The 23,115-nt window shown below is 48.4% G+C and overlaps 1 protein-coding gene across 2 annotated transcripts; it reads right to left on the reverse strand.

The window, feature by feature from the left end:
- Positions 1–1,244: 1,244 nt before the first annotated feature.
- Phb1 (prohibitin 1) lies at positions 1,245–22,582 on the reverse strand. 2 transcript variants are annotated; one of them, XM_070028309.1, is made up of 7 exons: positions 22,480–22,582; positions 11,560–11,674; positions 9,008–9,169; positions 6,912–7,054; positions 6,592–6,708; positions 4,338–4,433; positions 1,245–1,594 (listed from the first exon to the last, which is right to left on the reverse strand). In XM_070028309.1, exons 2-7 carry the CDS (start codon positions 11,645–11,647, stop codon positions 1,382–1,384), a joined length of 819 nt encoding a protein of 272 aa, XP_069884410.1. In that variant the 5' UTR covers positions 11,648–11,674; positions 22,480–22,582; the 3' UTR covers positions 1,245–1,381. The 2 variants fall into 2 exon arrangements, with proteins under 2 accessions (XP_069884410.1, XP_069884409.1); XM_070028308.1 differs by lacking the exon at positions 22,480–22,582 and adding an exon at positions 13,241–13,318.
- Positions 22,583–23,115: the final 533 nt, after the last annotated feature.

Consider the following 23,115-nt stretch of genomic DNA (forward strand, 5'->3'; position numbering starts at 1 on the left):
TTCTGGTTTCTTGGTGGTTAATTGGAGATAAATGTCTCCCAGACTTTTCTGCTCCATGCTGGCTTTGAACTGCAATCCTTAGATCTCAGCCTCCTGAGTAGCTAGAATTACAGGCGTGAGCCACTAGTGCCCAGCTCCATGAAACTCTTATCTCCAATCAACCACCAAAATCCAGAAGTGGAAGTGTGGCTCAAGGGGCAGAATGTCAGCCTTAAGGGTTAAGCATTAGAGGGCAGCACATAACCCCAAGTTCAAGCCCCAGTACCAGCACACCTACAAAGTTTACTTCACACTAGAGTGGGATCCTGAACACAGTACAAAGCACCTTCTGAAACCTCTTTTCTGCCTTGCTGGATATTTGTTCCCAGCTAACACACACAGACACACACACATACAGACACACACACACTGCTAGAATGCTCTGTTCTGCTCCCACAGTTCCCACAAACAAAAACCAACCCCTAAGACAGCTGGAAGGTCTGGGTGTCATTTATTGACAGCGGTTTACACACATTTGTTTGCTTCCCAAGACTGTTTCCTTCTCAGCGCCACACACAGCACACAGCCCTGGGGAAGGGCAGACTTGGAGCGGGAACGCAGGACGCACACGTCTTTGGCAGGCAGGCTCAGTTCAGCCCCAACAGGATGCAATCCTTCAATCTGGAATTCCACTGGGTATCTGAGAGGGACCAAGGTAGGGGGTGGAGAGGAAGTCTTCAACAGGACTCACATCTCAGTCCAGGCCTCTCCTACTATCCAAGTCCATCTCAGTTTTAGGACCCTGGGGGGCAGCAAAATCAGGCCCACCCACCTCAATAGGGGCAGATCCCTCACTCCATGCCCTGGCTTATGCACACCTGCTTCCGCCGGTCGAACCTTAGAAGGAATCAGCCTCATGGTAAAAGACAAACTACTTCCTCTCTGACCCTCCCCGGCACCTCCTCAGCTGCATCTGTACAGGAACGGTTGGAAAAACTGAGGGCTGATCCTTGTTTTCGCTGCACGTGGCATGGTCCTCAAGTCTTCAGTAAATGACAGGATGAAGGCTACAGGTCTATTTTGGCTGCCAGCTGGGCTCCTGTCCGTCCGTCACACACACACTGCCCTGCCTTCTGCCAACTGCCAGCGCCAGCAGGCTCCAAAGGAACCAGAGCCAGTCTGTATAGGCACTTGGCAATTTTTGGTAGAGAAATGGATTTTTAAAAAAAAAGGTAGATGGAGAGGAGAATGAAAGAGCTTCAGTGGATAATTAAAGATCGGAAGTGATTTATTTCCTTCATTTTAAGCCAATCATGAAATTTCACAGTGATTTCTGGGGTGCTGCTCAGAATCCTAAGGGCTGGGGTCCAGTTGACCCAAGGAAGTACAGGCAGGGCAGGCCTCACTGGGGCAGCTGGAGAAGCACAGACTGCCCTGAAGGCAGGTAGGTGATGTTGCGTGAGCGCGAGAGCTGGTATGCAATGTCCTCCGCGGCTTCCAGCTTACGCAGCTCAATCAGGCCATCACCTGCCGTGGCCAGGGAGTTGGCAATCAGCTCGGCCGCCTTGGAGTCGCCCTCAGCAGAGATGATGGCCGCCTTCTTCTGCTGCTCAGCCTAAAGAAGTGGAAGAGACCAAGACCAAGAGCATACCTCAGGGAACTGGATGTCAGGTTATAGTCTACAGGACCAGGACAGATACAGTTGCTGGGTCCTGAAGACACCCTGGGAACTTCTTTCCCTTGTGGCTGAGTCAACTAGCACACTGTTCTAGTCACCCTCTTTTTGACACTGTTGGGATAGACCTCTGTTGGCTGTTTTTTTCTTTGGGGGGGGGAGGGGGGATCCGGTCATGGGGCCTGAACTCTGGGCCTGGGCGCTGTCCTCAGCTCTTCAGTTCAAGGCTAGCGCTCTACCACTTGAGCCACGGCGCCACTTCCGGCCTTTTCCTTTTTGCTTATGTGGTGCTGAGGAATCAAACCCAGGGCCTCAGGCATGCAAGGCAAGCGCTCTACCACTGAGCCACCTTCCCAGCCTTCTGTTGGCTATGTATCTGTCTTATTTCAAAGTCTTCAAAACCAACAGCAGTTCCATCCAGTCAACAATATCGAGCCAGGAGAATCTAAGGCCATGGAAAAGGAGAAAAGGAAAGATAGCTCATCTATCTTTCCCTCCAGTTCCAAGTCAAAATGAGCAGAGCTGTGCTGAGGTGCAGCTCAGTAGTAAACCACCTGCCTAGCAAGTAGATTTGATGTCCAGCACCATGTGCGCACACATACACACACGCCATTTAATAGAGCTAAAGAAAGAGCAGTCTACATGTCTCTCCCAAGAGACTGGACTGTGAACTAGGCTGACTCCGACCAGGAACCAAATGAGATTACCTTGGCCTCCCATATTAATACTAACAGGATGAAATCTATTTGGGACATACGACCTTTAGAATGTGGGAGAATACAGTACTGTACCTCTCTGAAATCAAGTGTTCTTTTTCTCATGTTACTAGGGCTGGAATCCAGATAAAATACATCCACAACCCAACACACATTTTGAAATTGTTAAGGTGTTGGTTCAACAAATGTGGACTGTACATCTAGTACCACCAGGCAGTGCTAGACTTGGTACAAGCTCTAGAGACATGGCAGGCACAGATCAAAACAAGTCCCTGCCCACATGGAGCTTACATTTTCCCAAATCAAATACAGCCCTCTTCTCTAAGGATTAAAAGGTCATGAATTAAGAATATTTGTGGGGGTGCTGGGAAGGTGGCTCAGTGGTAGAGCACTTGCCTTGCATGCATGAGGCCCTGGGTTCAAATCCTCAGCATCACATAAGCAAAAAGAAAAAAGCTGGAAGTGGCGCTGTGGCTCAAGTGGTAGAGCGCTAGCTTTGAGTTGAAGAGCTGAGGTACAGCGCCCAGGCCCAGAGTTCAGGCCCCACGACCGGACCCCCCCTCCCACAAAAAAAAAAAAAAATTTGTGAGCCGGGTGCTGGTGGCTCACACCTGTAATCCTACTCAGGAGGCTGAGAACTGAGGATCGAGGTTCAAAGCCAGCCCAGGCAGAAAAGTCTGTGAGACCTTTATCTCCAATAAACCACTCAGAAAACCAGAAGTGGCACTGTGGCTCACATGGTAAAGCACTGGCCTTGAAGTGAAGAACTAAAGGATAGTGGCCAGGCCCAGAGTTTAAGCCCCACAACTGACATTAAAAAGAGGAGGAGGAGGGGGAGGAGGAAAGAAGGAGGTGGAGGAGGAGGAGGAGGAAGAAGATTATTTGTGGCAGCTTGGTATCAATGGCTCATGCCTGTTATCCTAGCTACTCAGGAGGCTGAGATCTGAGGACCTTGGTTCAAAGCCAGCCTGGGCAGGAATATCCTTGAGATGCTTATCTAATAAACTGCTCAGGAAAAGCTGGAAGTGGCGCTATGACTCAAGTGGTAGAACACCAGCCTAGAACAAAAGAAACTCAGGGATAGTGCTCAGGCCCAGAGGTCAAGCCCCAGGACTGGCAAAAAAAAAAAGAAAAAAAGAAAAAAAATTTGTGGCCAGGTGCTGGTGGCTCATGCCTGTAACCCCAGCTATTCAGGAGGCTGAGATCTGAGGATTGTGGTTTGATGCCAGCCAAGCAGGAAAGTCAGGACTCTTTTATCTCCAATTAATCATCAAAAAGCTGAAAGTGAAGCTGTGGTTCAATTGGTAGAGCACTAGCTTTGAGCAAAAAAACCTAGGGACAGTGCACAAGCCCTAAATTCAAGCCTCAGGAATGGTGCACACATGCCCACACACGTACGTGCGCACACACACACACACAGAAAAATGATGGGAACAAAGGGACAGCAAATAAATAGCCTTTACAAACATCAGGAAGACCAGGCTGTAATGCAAATGCATTGTGTTCCATCACTGACACATCTGGACGGATTTAGCAATAGAAAACACACACACACACACACACACACACACACACACACACACAAAAACCCAGTGACAATAGCCCATCTAGTGTAACGTTTGATCTTTTTTGCTGTCAGCTTTCACTATATATGATGGTTAAAAATGACTTCTCAGCAGAGCTGAAAATACTCTAGGAGTAACATTTTTACTTGTAAGACAGTTTTTGATCTTGGGCAAGTGGGAAAAAAAAATGACCCTTCAGTGATTTAGGAACATAAGTTCACATATCCCTGACTGGCCCCCAAAGACTCTGGAACCAATTGCAGGACTAAGGTTCTTTCAATCTCCTTCCGATTATCCCGGAAGAAGAGATGACAGATGATGAATTTCCAGGCCACCCAGCAGATGGGGAAGCCCCGCACAGGAGAAAGGGAAAGAACTCCTACCATCTGGTTGAATGCTCACCTTTTCCACCACAAATCTGGCCCTCTCTGCTTCCTGCTGAGCCACCTGTTTGGCTTCCACTGCTTCTGTGAACTCCTTCCCAAAGGTCAGATGTGTCTAGGGAGAGTGAGTGAGCACAAGCTGAGGCAGTATAATTGCTTAGACAGCATCACTGAGAGGCCTCCCTGGCTGCTGGAAGAGGCCAGGAATGGCTCTAGCAGCTGGAGGCATGGCGAGACACTCTCCCACCTCCACTCCCTAATCCACATTAAATTTACACCTTGGGATCCTTGGGTACCTACATTGCACCTACATACCATTCTATGTGTGGCCACACCACACAGAACCCACCCCTGGCTCCAGACTCTTGACAGGTCTATGGGTACCAGAAGGTTATCTACTCAATTGACACTCCTGTAGAGAAGACCTGGGCTCTAAGACCCCTTACTACTGACTAGGCTAGTGCCCTTTCAAGTTCTTTGATGCCCTCCTCAAAGACCCAAAGGACACCAGATGGAAAGTTGAGCCCCTGAGAGAGGAGGATGCCGCCAGTTCCCAGGGATCCAAGAGCCTGATGTTTTCTGCTTATGGATTAACCAGGCCCTTCTCTCTCACAGCTCCTCCACCACGAAACAGGAAGAGAGAGAAAGTGGAGTACAAATCATGGCCTTCCCAACATGTGAGTGGTTCTGGTAAAGGGTTTAAAAGAAAACAGGAGGCAGGTAAAGCCATTGGTCAGGGTGAGGGTTTAAGTCTGATTATCCCTAGACCTTCCCTAATCACGTAAATAAGGAGACCAGGCTGAAGTGGCTGTCTCTAAAGATAAGCACCATGGGAACTAGACTTCAGATTCCTAACTGCCTAGCCTAGAGCAGTTTACTTCCCCATCCAATTTTCAACTGAAAAGGAAACAAAGGAAGACCACTGGTTTTGCTATCAATGGTATTTGTTTCATTTCCTCCTCTACCCTCCCAACAGCAGCTTTTAAAAAATATAAGCAGAGTTCAACCTTCTGAGGAGTAAATCCTGGCCCCCTGATCTTTCAGAGTTTTTAATATTACCCTCCTAACTCTTAAAACTGCAGCTGCTCTACTCTGATATATTTCTGGACTCTTGCTCCAAGTTTGGGTAAGAAAACATGATCTTGAGAAATGAAAAATGAACTATATAATTGAGGAATAAAATTCATTTCTAAAAGGGCCAGCTGAGGGCAGCAAATTCCCCAGGAAATCTAATTTTCTCCTCACGCCTCTTAGATATGGTTTCTTGCGGTCAGCCCACAGTTCCCCAGAATGGAGTGTGTGGTCAGAGTCTAGTAGAAATGCCAAGTTTTTTCCTCAGGTTTTTACTTAGTGTGTTCTCACAGCCAAGGTGCTTGGGTTAATAGTAAGTGGGGAGAGCCTGAGCCAGGGTTCTTCAAAGCAGCAAAGAGCTGCAGCTTGATGTGCTGCCAACAGAGGGAGCCCCACATCCTTGTCCTTAGAACAAGAGGCAAGGTGGAGCAGAGCGCTCAGGGTTAGTAGGGGGTGTTCAAAACCACTGTTTAAACAGCTGCACAGATGCAGAGGGGAAACCCACCTTTCCTTAGCGATGCACAGGAGAACTGAACAGGAAACACACTACTTCACTACCCGAACAAATCACTCCAAGTGATTTTTCCCAGAGAATCTAGAAACACGACCCCTTTCCCCTCACCTCCTCAACCTGAAATGCTATCCTGCCTGTATTGCTTTCTGTCTGAGTTATGACATTCAATGTCACATAAATACACAGACTATAATGTCTCAAGAGGCTAGCTTACACCTCGGCAATGTCCTCTGTCCCCCTCCCCACCATGCCAGGCCTTGGGGAACAGATCTACTCATTTGCACTCTATCACCTTTCACTGGGAACTCCCAGAACTCACTTTACTTCAGACCCTGTGCTGGGAAATCCCAGAGGTCAGGAAGGGAGATCTGTGCTAGGAAGAAAGGCTACCAAGCTGCTCTCTGGTCTCTACCAGGCAGTTTCTCTTGGTGCCAAACATGATTAATAAGGTATTGCTTTCTAGGGAGTTCTGGGGAATATCAGACCATTTGGTGGTTACAGACCATTTGGGGGAGGTTATAAAAATGTGTATGGCAGATGGCAGAAAACAGACCCTAATGTCATCCAGAAATTTCCATTTCTCATTTAGGAAAGTGGGAGGCAGGACCCAACCATGTTTGCCCAGAAATAAGTCAGGTAGCTAATCACCAAATGCAGCCCCTTCCCTTTGGCCTGCCCTAGAACGTACCAGGGACACGTCATCCAGGATGAGCCCAAAGGTTGCTGCTCGCTCTGTGAGGTCATCGCTCACCTGCCTGGAGACCAGCTCTCTTTGGGTGATCAGTTCCCCAGCATCAAAGCGAGCCTGGTTTCAAAAGGATGGATGGAAAGCCAGTCAGGTTAGTAAAGGAGCAGAAAAAGTACCATGAAACCAGCTAAACCCTAGATCCCTCCCATGCCACCAAGCCCGACATCCCCCCCCTCCCCTCCCCCCCCCGGCCCCTGCAGAGCTCCTATGGCCACCTAGCCATTTCTGGGTGCTCTGGGTAGGAGGTCCCATCAACTCACCACCACAGACTTGAGGATCTCTGTAGTGATGGATGGCAGCACGCGCTCATCATAGTCCTCTCCGATGCTAGTATAGATACGAGGAAGCTGGCTTGCAACCGGCCGGAAGAGGATGCGTAGTGTGATATTGACGTTCTGCAAATCTTAGGGTAGGAGACAGACACTGGAGTTACTGCTTAATGGTGTCAGTGATGACACTAGCTTCTCGGTACATCCTGGATGCTCTCTGACAGGAACAATTCAGGTGACACGCTGCCAGCCATGCAATGTTTGGAATACTAGACATGCTAAGGCCTTTTCAAGGCCTAGTGAATGTGCCCAAGTCAGAGACAGCTTTAGTAGGTTAGAGTGGGTTGGTGGAAACAGCACTGACTAGCCAGCAGTCCTCAGGACTGGGCCCTGGACCCATCTCACGCTGCTGGTTACTATGGTCTGATGGAATCGTAAACAACTAGAATTTCCTTTGCTTTGAGAATGGGGATGATGCAGGGATGGTGGGGGAAGCGCACCCTGTAATATATGTAACTGATATATGGGTTCCCACATACTCACTCTCAGATCATTTCTTGAAGGTAGAAAGAAAGCCTGGTACTCCCAGGGCACGAATGGTTCTGGCAAAGGGTTTAAAGCAAAGACAGGCAAGCCATGGGCAGAGTGAGGGGGGGTGTTAACAGGCAGATTATCCAGACCTTCCCACAGGCTGCAGGGAGATACCTTTCACTTACAGCCTCCACAGAGCTAAAGGCCCAATCACTGAACGGACATATAAGGTAGTCTCGGAACATTGCCAAGCCAGTACAGAAAGAAATCCCACGGGCTGGAGTTGTGGGTCAGGTGGTAACTCAGCCAATGAGTGAAAGCCAGTGTCAGTGAGTTTGAGTCCTGGTCTCAGACCAAAACAACAACAACAACAACAACAACAAAAACCACCTCCCTAAGAGGTGGCAAGTCTAGAAGTAGGCTTTTAGGTTATGTATTTCATGCCCGCCTTACTCTTTTAAAGAAGGCTACTGCAATTTCTTGGCCAGGAGCTAGACAGATTTTTCCATTTCCCTATGACCCCTTCTCGGCCTCCACCTCACCCTATCACACAACAGGACCCTACTCAGAACTTAGTTCCTATGGGTGCCTTCGCAGACCTGGGGGCGTTGGTGACTCTCCTCTGTACTCCCCTATACCTCATAGGGCCTTGGCTCTGGCCCTTCCCAGACTCTATAGTTCACTTCCAAGACTCAGCTTCTCAAAGGCTCATTTGGCTGGGCCCCGGTGGCTCACCTGTAATCCCAGCTACTAAGGAGGCTGAGATCTGAGGATCTTGTTTTAAAGCTAGCCAGGAGAGAAAAGTCAATGAGACTCTTATCTCCAATAAACTAATCAGAAAAGGCTAGAAGTGGTGCTATGGCTCAAGTGGAAGAGTGCTATCCTTGAGGACAAAGAGCTCAGGGACAATGTCCAGGCCCTGAGCTCAAGCTCAGGACTGGCAAGAAAAAGGTGCCTGTCATCTCTCTACCCCTCTACCCTACACACCGGCACCAACCCTAGCACTGTCAGAGGAAGTTAACATCTGCTGAGAAATGACATGGAGGGCATCGAGTGTTAGTTATAGAGCCCATCTGTGAGTGACTGGGGAGAAGAGTGATGGGCATTCATTCCAGGCTGACTGGGAATCCGGTGGGACATGTCAGACACCAGGCTATGGACAGCGATCTGAGTGCTGCACTGCTGGAGCAGAGGCCGTGGAAAGCAAGGCAAAGGGCAATTCCACTACAAGGGCCAGGGACTATGGTTTAGATATTCACTCTGGGGAACAAGAGCTGATGGGAAAGGGGGAACTGAAGGAAAAAAAAGGCATATTTAAGAATTCTTTAAAATTACATCACCATGCCTCTCTTACATCTTTGTACATGTCTCTAAATTTGTTCTGTGTGTATACCTTAATGACACATTTCTGCCTCTGAACCCATATAAAACTCTCCTGGGCAAACGCACTATGAATTAGTATGATGTAAAGTTCAATCTCTTTTGGACCTTGGTGTCCTACAGATGCTTCTAGCACAGCACCCTTCCACACTTCCTTCACCGCAGGCAACACTCACCTTTGCTCCCAGTGATGACCGGCACATTACGTGGCCGAGAGCGGCAGTCAAAGATAATTGGTTTCTGTACCCAAGGGATCAGAAAGTGAGTCCCTTCCCCTACCACAATGTCCTGAACACCACGGAATCGGTCAAAGATGACAGCTCTGTGCCCAGCATCCACTAGGGAGGAAGGATAATGACAGGTCAGAAAAACTCCTTTACCCTTTAGCCAAAAGGATCTGCCTTTTGGGGCTGGGAAGGTGGCTCAGTGATAGAGTGCTTGCCTTGCATGCATGAGGCCCTGGGTTCGATTCCTCAGCACCACATAAGCAGAAAAAAAAAAGCCGGAAGTGGCGCTGTGGCTCAAGTGGTAGAGCGCTAGCCTTGAGCAGAAAAGCTCAGGGACAGTGCCCAGGCCCTGAGTTCAAGATCCACAACTGACCAAAAGGATCTGCCTTTCAAGGGTCTCTGCTGCTTTCTATTCATTTATCAAGTTGCCCCTCTCCTGCTCTGGCCGACCAAATTCCTGGGCTGTAGAAGCTTCTAAAAATCTACAAAACTAAATAATGACTTCCTGTCCCATATGACTCTCCAAGGACTTTGGTAAGGGGATCTGTTCCTTAACACGCTTTCTCCTTTTTCTCTTGGTGGTACTGGGGGGAGGGGGAATCGAACTTAGGGTTTATGATACTCTCCCACTTAAGGTACACCCCACGCTTCAGTGTTTTTGTTTGTTTGGTTTTTTTTTCCCCCCCAATCCTGGGGCTTGAACTAGGCCTAGGCACTGTCCCTGAGCTTCTTTTGCTCAAGGCAAGCACTCTACCACTTGAGCTACAGCGCCACTTCCAGCCTTTTCTGTTTATGTGGTACTGAGGAATCAAACCCAGGGCACTCTACCACTAAGTCATATTCTCAGCCCACTTTAGTTATTTTTCAGATAAGGCCTTCCATTTACACCTAAGCTGGGCTGGACCATAATCCTTCTCTGTATGCTTCTCAAGAAGTGGGAATGGAAGGTATAAACCATGCCCAGCTTTTATTGGTTGATTGGGTTCTCACTTTTTTGTCTGGGCTGGTCTCTAACTCCCAAACTCTACTTCCTAAGTAGCTGCAATTTATAGATATGAGACCACTGCCTGTCTGGCCCACTCATTTTCTCATCTTCCTATTTTTCTCTCTCTCTTCTTTTCTTTGTGTGATGATAGGGATTGAACCAAGGGACTTACACATGCTAGTAGGCAAGAATTCTACCAACTACATCTCCAAGTCTTGTTGATTTTCTAATTGACCATCCCACTCACAAAATCCCACTAACACAATTCCAAGTGACACAAAGATCTCCAATTATTACATATCTAATGTAGCTCCAATTTAACTAACACTCCTAGAGTCTCTACGGGAATCCTGAAATGTAAAGGGTTCCTTCTTGTCCCTCTTACTAATGTACCCCTTCTGCCTGTACCTACAAAAAGAGTGCCAGGATTACAAGCAGGTACCATCACATCCAATAATTGTTTCTTCAAAGTTTTAGGGCATACTGAGCTGTCTTGTTGGTTGAGAGAGAAATTCAGAGATGGTGACTATCTAGATCTCATCAAAAGGATCACAGTATCTACATATCTATAATCCTGGCTAGTCAGGGGGCTGAGATCAGGAGGACTGAAGATCAAGCCCAGCTCAGGCAGAAGTTCACGAGCCTCCATTTCCAGCAAAAGCACGGCTGGAGGTATAGCTCAAGTGGTTGAGTACCAACAGTAAGTTCTAGGTTCTGACTTTAAATCCCAGGACCACCAAAAAAAGCATCCCATATAAGTCAAGCAAGCCTTTCTAATTACATTGTTTTTGTTTTTTCCCCTCTGGAGTTTAGGACTCGGTCTAAATATCTTCTGAAAAATAATCCTCTTGTCCAAAAGCTATACATTAGGTTGGTCAATGGTAAAAAGTTATAGAATGTCAGAGTTGGTGTCTTAGTGATAAACTAGTCCAACTCCACTGTTGTAGAAGAAGCTGAGGCTTAAAGAGGCAGAAGCAACTTATCCTAATTCCATGTAGTAAAGGGAAGAAAAGCCAACTTAAAACTACTGCCAGGGGCTGGGAAGATGGCTCAGTGGTAGAGTGCTTGCCTTGCATGCCTGAGGCCCTGGGTTCGATTTCTTAGCACCACATAAGAAAAAAGAAAAAAGCCGGAAGTGGCGCTGTGGCTCAAGTGGTAGAGCACTAGCCTTGAGCTGAAGAGCTGAGGGACAGCGCCCAGGCCCAGAGTTCAAGCCCTATGACCGGACCAAAAAAAAAAAAAAAAACTACTGCCAAACCATTCAAAGCTAAGCAATGCATCTCAAGTTGACAAAAACAGCTAGAGTTATCCAGCCAGCATCTGGGCTGGAAGGCCATTTTGAACAATGGCTCCAAGAAAATGGGCAATTTGCAAGACAGGGCCTCTGATAGTAGTACAACTAACTATATTGTGTGGGGTAGCACTAGGTAAGCCCTCTTGGCTACAAACACATTCTTGAACAACAGCTACCATTAATAGTCTCCAATGAAGTCACCCTATATCCCCAGTGCCTCACCATTATATAAGGCAGAGTTCACCACGCCTCCTGCGACAGCTAGGGCCAGGCCAAACTTGCCAATGGACTCAAATATTTTGGCAGCCATGTTTCCTTCTGTTGGACCCACTCACACCTAAGGGGGTAAAAAACAACATAAACATAAATCCCAAATCCTCACAGAAAGTCAGCTCTGAGCCCCAACATCACTTCTTTACTCTCAAGAGCTCTAAATCGCCCACAGAGGGACACCTAACAAATCGGGGTGTCTTGCAAACAGTAACATCATTTTCCCTCCATTTTTTGCTTGTGCAATTGCTTTGTGTGTAGGCAGACACTGGGGCTTGAATTCAGGGTCTAGTCACTGTCCCTTAGCTTTCTGCTCAAGGATGGCAGTCTGCCACTTGAACCACACCTTAACTTCCAGTTTTTTGATGGCTAACTGGAGAGAAAGAGTCTCATGTGCTTTCCTGCCTGGGCTGGCTTCAAACAACCATTGTTAGCCTCAGTAGCTCGATTACAAAGCGTGAGCCACTAGTACCCAGATTGCTTTTTTTTTTTTTGCCAGTCCTGGAGCTTGAACTCAGGGCCTGGGCACTGTCCATAAGCTTCTTTTGCTCAAGGCTAGCACACTACCATTTGAGCCACAGTGCCACTTCTGGCTTTTTCTGTGTATGTGGTAGTGAGGAATCAAACCCAGAGCTTCATGCATTCTAGACAAGCCCTCTACCACTGAGCCACATTCCCAGCCAGCCCCCACCCCCCCCCACTTTTCTCTCTCTCTCTTTTTTTTTTTCTTCCAGTCGTGGGGCATGAACTCTAGGCCTGGGCGCTGTCCCTCAGCTTTTCAGCTCAAGGCTAGCGCTCTACCACTTGAGCCACAGTGCCACTTCCGACTTTTTCTGCATACGTGGTGCTGAGGAATTGAACCCAGAGCCTCATGCATGCAAGACAAGCACTCTACCACTGAGCCACCTTCCCAGTCCCTCTTTTTAATCTCTCGAAGGAGTCTGAGATACTTGGCTCAATAAGGGTAAGGAGGCCTATAGAGAACTGAGTACCACCTGGAACTTCTATTTCGTGTGCCATTCTGGCTTGGAAAAAATGGTGATGATGATGAGAAAAAAATATCAGTAACAGCAAACATTCCTACCAGGCAGTCTTCTAAAGACAGTTTATGTAATCATCACAACCACAAACAAAAACACGGAGGGCCAAAGAGGTGTTACATGAAGAGGCCAAGACAGCCAACTATTAAGTGGCAGGTCGGGATGAGGACATCTAAAGTCTACCTCTAGAAGGCGAGGCTGAGTTCACCATGCCGTGTTTAAGAATGGGAGTGGAGGGAAGCAACTATTAAACCATTCTAGCCTGAACTTTGCAATGCCCCGCCCCTACGTCGTCTGCTGTGCCCCCAATCCTCCTCCCTCCGGCCCAGACCCCAAAGTTCCAGATTCCGCAGGTTACTCCCGCTGATTCACCTTCCTTCCTGGCCCTTTCCATTTCTATGGCTTCTGGATTTTTCCTCACCCTGCCCCCATACACACCTCGCCAACCCTTTCGCAACTTCTGCCACATTCTCACATCAGCCCCTTTCCTATCCCGCATAAAGTCGACCCACGCATGCACCCTACTCGCCCAAAGCGTGTGTGAAGGGGACAAAAGCGGGACCGCGGCATTACGGCACCCGCACAGGTCTCACCTGCTTCCACTCTGACCTCCACATGAATTTTCCCAGTCGTGCCCACTGCGCGTGCGGCAGACAGCTCCTTTCTTTCTCCGCCCTCCCTCCAAGATCTGCGTCTCCGATTGGTGGGGCGGGCTGCAGTGACTTCTGGGAAACGTGGTTTGTAGCCTTCTGCCGGCTCTGAGACTTGCGGTAGATGAACTACAACTCCCAAAATGCCATGCAGCTGCTAAGCCCGCGCAGGAAACCCTTTTCTCTTTGGTGGTAGACGGTGGAATGTTGCCGCTCAGCCTTTTGGGAGTTGTAGTTCCTGGGGGAATAAATGCACGTGCCTGTCGTGACCCTGAGCTAGGGATTGCCGGAGGGGCCACTCTAGGGCTCTGGGAAGGAGGGTGTGAGCCCAGAAATGATTATAGTAAATTTATAGTTGGTGAAAGACTTCGAATGGGCACTTTGGACAAAGTTGTGATGACATACATAACTGTCTGCTTAGAGACCTTACAGAAGCTAGGGATCATATGCTTTTTGAAGCTCTGATAGTCCTGTGCTCAAGGTGGTGAGACTTTGATTACCACAGAGGAACTTAGAAAACCATCTGCAAGAAGAGATTCATTCAACGTCATACACCACCAAGTCGGCAGAGCCCTGGTCTCTGGGACACAATCTGTGTGTGCGCGTGCACAGGCTCGCGGGTCCTAGAGCTTGAACTCAGGGACCACGCGCTGCTTCGAACCTCGGTCCTTTTATCTCAGCCCCCCAAATAGCTTGAATTACAGGTGTGAGCCACCGGCACCCAGCACTTTTTTTCCCCTAAACATTTGTCTATGGAAAAGTTGTGAGAATAGTGCAAAGAACACATGTGTATCCTTTCTCCAAGTCACTTGATAGCAATTTGCCCCTTTTGCTTTTTTTTTTGTTGATCTCTCTCCTCCCCCCTTCTCCTTCCTGTCCTTTCCCTGCTCTTCTCTTTCCCTCCTTCCCTCTCCCTCTCCCTCTCCTCCCCCCTACCCCCCCCCCCCCATCCACACAAGTCTCCCTTTCACCATTCTGTAGAGAGGAGTCTGTATTTTCTATTAAAAAAAAAAAAAAGGACATCATCTTGCTTGAGTAAATGTAATCTACCTTCTGCATTCCAATTTTGTCAGTTGAACCAGTAATGAATTTTATAGCACTCCTTTCCAATATAGTACACAGTCTAAAATGAAGTGTTGTATTTATTTTTCATTTCTTTTCAGCCTCCTTTAATTCAAAATATCCTCAACCTTCCTTTGACATTACATTAAAAAAAAAAACAACAGAATACTTATCATTTTGGATTTATCTGTTGTTTCCTCATGATTAGATTCAGGGTTTTTTTGTTTGTTTTTTAAGCTAGGATACTACACAGAAGATGTATAGTGGGTGTTGGTGGCTCACCCCTGTAATCCTAGCTACTCAGGAGCCCGAGATTGGAGGATAGCGGTTCAAAGCCAGCTCAGGCAGGAAATACATGAGACTTTTTTTTTTTTTTTTGGTCAGGCCTGGGCCTGGGTACTGTCCCTGAGCTTTTTAGCTCAAGGCTAGTGTTGTACCACTTGAGCCACAGCACTACTTCCAGTTTTCTGAGTGATTTATATAAGAGTCTCATGGACTTTCCTGCACGGGCTGCTTTGAACTGTGATTCTCAGATCTCAGCCTCCTAAGTAGCTAGGATTACAGGCGTGAGCCACTGGCACTTGGCTTCTTGAGACTATCTCTAATAAACTACTCAGAAAAAGCCAGAAGTGCTTCTGTGGCTCAAGTGGTAGAGGGCTAGCCTTGAACACAAAGAGGCTCAGGGACAGCACTCAGGCCCCAAATAGCTAGAATTAGGTCCTGGGGCTTGAACACAGGGACCACATGCTACTTCAAACCTCAATCCTTTGATCTCAGCCTCACAAATAGCTAGAATTACAGGTGTGAGCCACCGGCACCCAGCACTTTTTTTTTTTGGCCCCAGGATTGGGCAAAAAGAAAATGTATATTCGTTTCATTTTAATAAAACTACACCTAGATGTGGTTCTACTAGGATGGGATTCTAATTTCCCTACATTTGTAGTCTCTCCACCCATCTTCTTTGTCCCCCTTTGACACAGTCAAATGGCCTTTTTCCTAACCAAGTACTCCTTTTTCCTTTGACCTCTGGAGTTTATGAGAATTGCAAATTTAGGTCGATGTTTTCATTGTTCAAGAGACAGTGCTCAAGCATCTGTAAGAATAGCCTTAGTATTGTCTGGATGTGAGAATGTACATGGGAGGCTGAAGCAGGAAGAGTCCAAGTATTTGTTTATTTATTTTTGTCAGTCCTGGGACTGGAACTCAGGGCCTGGGTGCTGATTCTGTGCTTCTTTTGCCCAAGGATAAGCACTCTACCACTTGAGCCATAGTGCCACTTCCAGCTTTTTTCTGTTTATGTGGAATTGAACCCAAGGTCTTATGCATGCTAGGCAAGCACTCTACCACTAAGCTACATTCCAGCCCCTAGTATTTTATTTTATTTATTTTTTGTTGGTTGTGGGGCTTGAACTCAGGGCCTGGACATTGTCTGTCCCTGTGCTCTTTTGTTCAAGGCTAGCACTCTGCCACTTTGAGCCACAGTGCCACTTCTGGTTTTCTAGTGGTTAATAGGAGATAAGAGTCTCATGGACTTTCTTGCTGGGGCTAGCTCTGAACCATGATCCTTTGAACTTAGCCTCCTAAGTAGATAGGTTTACAGGCGTGAGCCACCGGTGCCCAGCTTGCATAGTGTTTTATAATGTTCAATTCTGTGTATCTGTAGCATTTCATTTGAGCATCATTAAAATCCACTATTTTATGGATAAGGATACTGAAGTTCAGAAGTTACATGATTCGTTCAGGGTTACTCACTACATCAGAACCAGACTGGACCAGAATATGGATCTTCCATGTCTAAGTTTTATTTTCTTTCCCTTTCCCCACATTACATTCTGAGAAGAAAATGGAATGGGAAAAGCCAGGTGGCATGAAGGCTTCGTGTTGGCTTTGGTTAGTTGGAGATGGGGAGATGGAGAAGATGAAGGATAAGCCATCTAATGAGGCAAAGTTAGGAAGAGTGGAGCTGTGGTGCATTGCCTTTGAAAGTGGATCTGGCTAGTTACTACATAGAACATGTTCCTCTCCAGCCCTTTTCCCCAACCAGGTGTATGAATTGGGGTTAAGAACAAGTAGATCAGCCAGGTGCTGGTGGCTCATACCTGTAATCCTAGCTACTCAAGAGGCTGAGATGTGAAGATTGTGGTTTCAAGCTAGCCCAGGCAGGGAAGTCCTTGAGACCCTTATCTCCAATTAGCCACCAGAGAACCACAAGTGGCACTGTGGCCCAAAGTGGTAGAGTTCTAGCCTTGAGTGAAAAAGCTCAGGGACAACACCTAAACCCTGAGTTCAAGCCTCACAACCATCCAAAAAATAAATAAAGAAAAAAACATACATTGTCAAACACCTACTGTGGGCCGGTTGCTTCCTAAATATATCATCTTATTTTGCCTTTTTTTCATATCTCCAGTGTAGAAAAAACAAGATGGATTCAGAGAAGTGATTTGCTCTCAGTCACACAGCTAATAAATGTCAGATATGGGTGATAACACAACCTGTGGTTTTCCAAGCTATAAGAAAGAGTGGTTTGTATGTAATATCTTACATTGAGCCCTTTCTCTAGCTCAATGCCAGCATAAGGGAGCAGTATTTAAAGTATGCAATCCTTTCTCTTCATGCATTTAACACAGATGTAAAGCTATCATGTTCCAGATATGCTGGATATTGGGAACATAGTGAAGAGGAGAACCTTGTCTCGTGGGGTTATATTGTGAGGTGGGGATGGGTGAGGTGGGAAGTTTGTTACAAGTAACAGACAAGCAGGCTGCACGGGCTTAAGCAATAAGGAGACAGTATAGGAAATAATCCCAAGCAAGCAGTTCTTAGTATGGCTCACCAAGCTCATTCACAAAAGCACCTTGAGGTTGGTGGTCCTAGCACCTAGCCCTGTTCCCTGTGAAGTGCCCTCCTCACAGAGGACTCTCTCCTTCTGCTCCCAGCCAAGAAGGAGGAAACATGTTTCTCCAATGCCACTCACAGGTAACTCTACATGGGAAAAAGAAAAGTCCTCCTATCCCTGCCCTTGGCACATCGTGGAAAGGAGCTGGGCAGGAGAGGAGGCTAGGGCCAGGACAGATAGGGGCCAGGTGTAGACCACCACAGACAGATGGCTGCTGATAACCTCTCTCTAGCACTGACACCACACAGCAGAAACCAGAACTGCTTTTAAGGAACTTCATGATGAGGGTGAGGGATGTAGTTCAATGCTAGAGTTCCTGCTTCACATGAGTAAGGACTAGGTTTGGGTTAGATCCTCGACATCACAAAAGGAAACAAGGGAAAGAGGGTGGGGAAAAGGAGCTGATTTCGTGATGAATAGAATCCAAGGGTTCAAAGAGTGTGGGCACTCTCAACTGGGGTATGTGGATGGTTGAATGGGGATGGGTGGGCTCAAAGTTTGAACAGCATTTATGGAGCACTACTGTGTTGGAGACACCATGTGGAATCCTAAGGAAACACGAGGGAAGTCAGTGTGGTTCTTGTCCTCAGGAAATCTCAGGTTGACTGGGACAGGTATGGACAGGTATGGACTGTAGCCTACTACTCCGTCACCATACCCTAAGGACATACTTCCATTATGGCCTTAAAATTTGGCCTGGAAGAAGACAACACTTTTTTTTGTTGTTGGTCGTGGGGCCTGGGCACTGTCCCTTATCTCTTTAGCTCAAGGCTAACACTCTATCACTTGAGCCACAGTGCCACTTCCAGCTTTTTCTGCTTATGTGGTGCTGAGGAATCAAACCCAGGGCCTCATGTATGCAAGGCAAGCACCCTACACTGAGCCACCTTCCCAGCCCAGCACTTTTTTTTTTTTTTTTTTTTGGTGCCAGTCCTGAGGCTTGAACTCAGGGCCAGGGAACTGTTCCTGCTTTTTTTTTTTTCCCCTTCTCAAGGCTAGCACTCCACTACTTGAACCACAGCTCCTCTTCTAGTTTTTTGTTATTATTGTTGCTTCTCATGGGCTTTCCTGCTGGCTTCGAACCACAGTCCCCAGATCTCAGCCTCCTGAGTAGCTAGGATTACAGGCATGAACCACTGGCACCTGGCAGAAGACCGAGTCTTGATATCAGGCAGAATGTCTGTTGGGAGACAGGCAACTGGGACTGGTAGGCTCAGTTTGGAGATGAGTCAGAAGGAACAAGCCCTAGCCGGGTGCTGGTGGCTCACGCCTGTAATCCTAGCTACTCAGGAGGCTGAGATCTGAGGATCGCGGTTCAAAGCCAGCCCGGGCAGGAGAGACCATGAGACTCCTATCTCCAATAAACCACCAGAAAACCGGAAGTGGCGCTGTAGCTCAAGTGGTAGAGCGCTCGCCTTGAGCTGAAGAGCTGAGGGACAGCGCCCAGGCCCAGAGTTCAAGCCCCACGACCGACAAAAAAAAAAAAAAAAAAAAAAAAAAAAAGAAGGACCAAGCCCTCTGGGACAGAAAGCAATGTTCTTTATGGCCACTAGGAGGAGCCAGCGTCCTTGAGTGGACTACAGGGGGATGCTCCCTAGGGACTGGGAGCCGTGGGAGCCGTCTACAGGTGGGTAGGGAGTGCTGTCCCAGGCCTTGCTCGGAACACTTCCCTTTGACCTCTCCAGGTCTGGCTATCTCTTTCTTGCCTTATACATGGTGGGTGGTGGGCCATTGTGCTTTCTGCTCTACAGAAATAGTTGCATCACACATGAATCAAAAGTAAATCAGTACTTACCTCCTGGTCACAGAGTGAGCATTTTGGAGAGGCATTTTTGGCAAGTTTGGTTTACTCTCCATTTCCCTATTTGCAACATGTTAAAGTTCAGTTAGCCAGATGTTTTCTCACACACAACCCTGGGGATGGTGAAGTCTACTGGTTCCTAGCACTGACTGCCCCTAGGCCCTCTACCCTTGGCCTTCACTGATTTCTGCAGGTGCACACCAGCTGTTTCCACTGCAGGACTTCCGGTCCTGGTTCCCTCCCCCAACCTGGAGCCTTTCCTCCAGGCAGCCCTGAGGCAGCCCAGCCCTGTCTCTTCCTGGACAGCTTCTGAGGCACTTGGCATTACCTGAGTCCCTCTCTAGGGAACGTTTAGTTCCCAAGGCTAGAGTTGGTTCTAACCCTCAGCCAGGCTTCTCCATCTGCACCCCAGTACACCCCAAATTGAACTTCCTATCCCATCCCCAGGCTGTTCTTCCTCTCTGGGTGACCCCAGCCTCCCTCGATAATTCAAGCCTTAAGTCCAGGTGTTAGCATCAACTCCTCTCTTCTCACGTGCCCCTATTCCAGATTCCTGCAGCTAAAATCTCCAGACAGGCTTACGTCAGGAACATGCTCATATCATCCCTCCCGCTGCCCCTGTCCTTGCCCAGGCTTCAACATTTCTTCCGGAACCAGTTGGTCTTCCTGACTCCAGTCTGTCCTCTCTCTGATCTATCATTTCTCTTTCTCTGCTGCCAGAGAGCTCTTTCTCAAGCACAAATCTGATTATGTACATCTCTGCTCTAAAATCTTGGCTGTAGCTTCGTGGCCGAAAGATAAATCCAAAGCCATAATGAGGCTTCCAAGTCCATTCATGGTCTGACCCTCGCTTCTCCACCTCAGCTCATTTCCCAGCATGCTTCTTGACCTGTCCACACCACATTTCTCCCCATCTTCTGAGCAGCCCATGTTCTTTCAGTCAGTGTCCTTTGTTTTGTAAATTTCAGCCTCCCAGCCAAGAATTCCAACCCGGACTGCTGCTTGGAGAACCTGGACTCCTCTTTGAAGAGAAGCTCAAGGCAAACATTTGTCTCATACATACAGATCCTTCCATTCTCCTCAGTTACTTTCCCATGGCTCAGACAAACTTACGATTTCTTCTTCTTTCTTCCCTTCTCTGTCTTCTTGTAGTACTTGGGTTTGAACTCAGGACCTTGAGCTTTGCTAGACATGTGCTCTACTACTTGAGCCACACCTCCAGATCACCCATCATGCTTCTTATACATTTCTATAATCTACCTGCCTCCCCCAATTAGACTGATTTACATTTATGGGCCAATATTAGGGCTTCAATTCTGGGCCTTGCACTCTCACTCAGCTTTTTCATTCAAGGCTGGCATTCTACCACCTGAGCTCCACTAACAGCTTTTTGCCGGATATTTGTATGAAAGGCTCTTGTCCCAAATTTATGCTTCTCTTCATCCAGTTTTGAGCCATGTAAAGATAATGTCACATAGCCCATCTCTGACATCCTAACTGAAGACATGGCATCTACTGGCATGCCCAACATTTACTTTCTCCTCCTTTCCTTCCTCCTGTCCCTCCCTCCCCTGCCTCCTGGTTCTTGGGCTTCAACTCAGTGCTTTATACTCTCTGCTTCCCTAGCAGGCACTTTACCACTTGAGCCACTTTTCCAGTTCTGGCTTTTTACTGGTTTATTAGAGATGAAATCTCATAGACTTTTCTGACCAGTCTAGCTCTTGTTGTTGTTGTTGTTGGTCGTAGGGCTTGAACTCTGGGCCTGGGTCCCTCAGTTCTTCAGCTCAAGTTGCACACTCTACTGCTTGAGACACAACTTCTGGTTTTCTGGTGATTCTCCTGTCTGGGCTGGCTTTGGACCATGATCCTCAGATCTCACCCTCCTGAGTAACTAGGATTACAGGCATGAGCCACCAGCACCCAGCCCAGGCTAGCTTTAAACTAGTGTCTGGCTCTTTTTCTTTCTTTATAGTGTTTTCCAAAAACTCTGGAGCAGTTCTCTAGTGCTGCCTCTTCTAGAGCTTTCCATGCACCTCTGAGGCTCTTCTGCCCCTTGGTTTCAGGGACCCTGGCAGGTTTTGATGGAAAGAGAACCTAGCCCTGGGAAGCTATTGTCCAGCCAAGAGAGGCAGACAACTGAAGGCTGAGAGTCCTCAACCCTAGAAGGTGGTAACTCCTCCCTTCCCTCCATTAAGGGCCACCCCTCCCTCAGCTCTGCCAGCTGCTGGGGCTGCTGTGTGATTATGAGCTCCGGTTGTCAGGGCTGGGGCTAGGGGGCACGCCCCCTGGGTGACATTTTCTCGCATTGTGTCCTTCAAACAAAAACGTGTCTTATTTGAGGCGTGCAGGGGGGAGCGGAGGGGGGCCCAAGCAGCCGAGTAGAATTGTGGCTCCAGGGAATCACGATTACTCATCAAAGGCCAGGGCAGCCCGCGTCTTTGTGTGCCCTCTGCAGCCTTCCCTGTGCCTAGCCACAGCTCCCCCCTGGCCCTAGACCTCCCCCCTCACTGCCACCACCCCCCAACAGCAAGGCAGGGGTGGGGAGGGAGGAGCTGGGATCGTGTGTGGGCCAAGAGCTAGCGTTGGCTAAGTGACCAGGGCAGGCTTCCTGGAGGAGGGAGTGTGAAGATGGGCTGGTAGCAGAGGAGGCTGGAGGAAAAAAGCTTAGGGCAAAGGAGAGAAAGAAGGGCGGGAGGAATGGATGGGAGGAGAGGGGGCAGAACCTCTAAGGTGTCAAAGCAGCCCCCCGGATGGAGTGTCCTGGAGGGGCTGGGGGAGGGGGCTGCTTCCTGCTACAATGGCTATTTTGGGGCCTGAATCAAATCAAATCCGCCCCGCAGCCCCCAGAGCTCCCAGCAGCTGCGCAGAACAGCTGTCCGAATTGCCTGGAGCCTCAGGACCACGCTTCCTGCCCCCCACTGATCTCTCAGGCTACCCAGGGATGGTGGGTATGGGAGAAATGCAAAGAGGGGGTGGGCAAATGGACTTGGGGCTCGAGTCAGAAACTTGGGGGAACAAATCTTGTGTCTTCCATCGCAGGACCTTCTGTGTCAGTCTTTGGGAAGTTCCTGAAGCTCCCCTAGGTACTTATCTCCATGGAGCCCCTGCCAGGTACTGGATGATTCTGGCCTGAGCAATGAGCTCCTTCTTCCCTGCCCTTCAGCAAGTTCTCCTAGTCTCCTGATGGGATGGAGCCACACATGCTTAAGTTAGTTTGGTGTGTGTGTGTGTGTGTGTGTGTGTGTGTGTGTGTGTGTGTGTGTGTGTGTGTGTGTGTGTGTGTGTGTGTGTGTGTGTGTGTGTGTGTGTGTGTGTGTGTGTGTGTGTGTGTGTGTGTGTGTGTGTGGCTTCCTTGGCTGAGAATGAGGGTCTCTGAGAGAGGAGGGGAAGGGCATGACTCTCTCCTGGCCTTTCCTTTCTCACCCTAGTTTCCAGATGGCTGCCAACACCTCCAGAAGGCCCCAGGATTGGCTTCTTTATCCTTGGCTTCGTCTTCCAGGCAAGGAATGTGAGTGCTGGACTTTGGAGACAGGTCAGCTCTGGGCAGGTGCCTTTTGGGCTCAGGATCATGCCTGCCATTCAGGACCCAGACATTGACCTGTTGAAAGTGGGGATACCATGGATCACTTCTCTAAGAAGTCTTGAGGGGCAGCTGTAAAGGGCAGCCTTTTTTTCTCTTGGGTCCACCCTGGCCTAGGGCCAGTCAGTGACCCTCAGTGTGACCATGACGAGTCAAGCCCTGGGGCAGCACTGTCCCCCAGGTCACAAGCCTATGACAGGGTCCCTCCTGCCCATTTGGTGCAGAAAGAACCCCATTGTCCTGGGGGCATAGCTAAGGGGTGAGTTCAGAGGCCAGATCTGTCAACCCCTCGGCTGGTCATGTCATCAGCTTTCTGTGACCACAGCAGGATAATGTCTGGGAAAAGCCACAGGGCCACTTGTGGGGGCCGTGATCAGGGGTGCACAGTGCACACACAGGGCCAAAAGCCCAAGTCTATCCAACTATTTGAGGCACCCCTCCCCCCACCATCTTGGACAGCCCCTACTCTCTCTCTTTTC

Source organism: Dipodomys merriami, unplaced genomic scaffold (assembly GCF_024711535.1).
Source record: "Dipodomys merriami isolate MVZ:Mamm:240054 unplaced genomic scaffold, mDipMer1.0.p SCAF_19, whole genome shotgun sequence".
Classification (NCBI taxonomy): Eukaryota; Metazoa; Chordata; class Mammalia; order Rodentia; family Heteromyidae; genus Dipodomys; species Dipodomys merriami.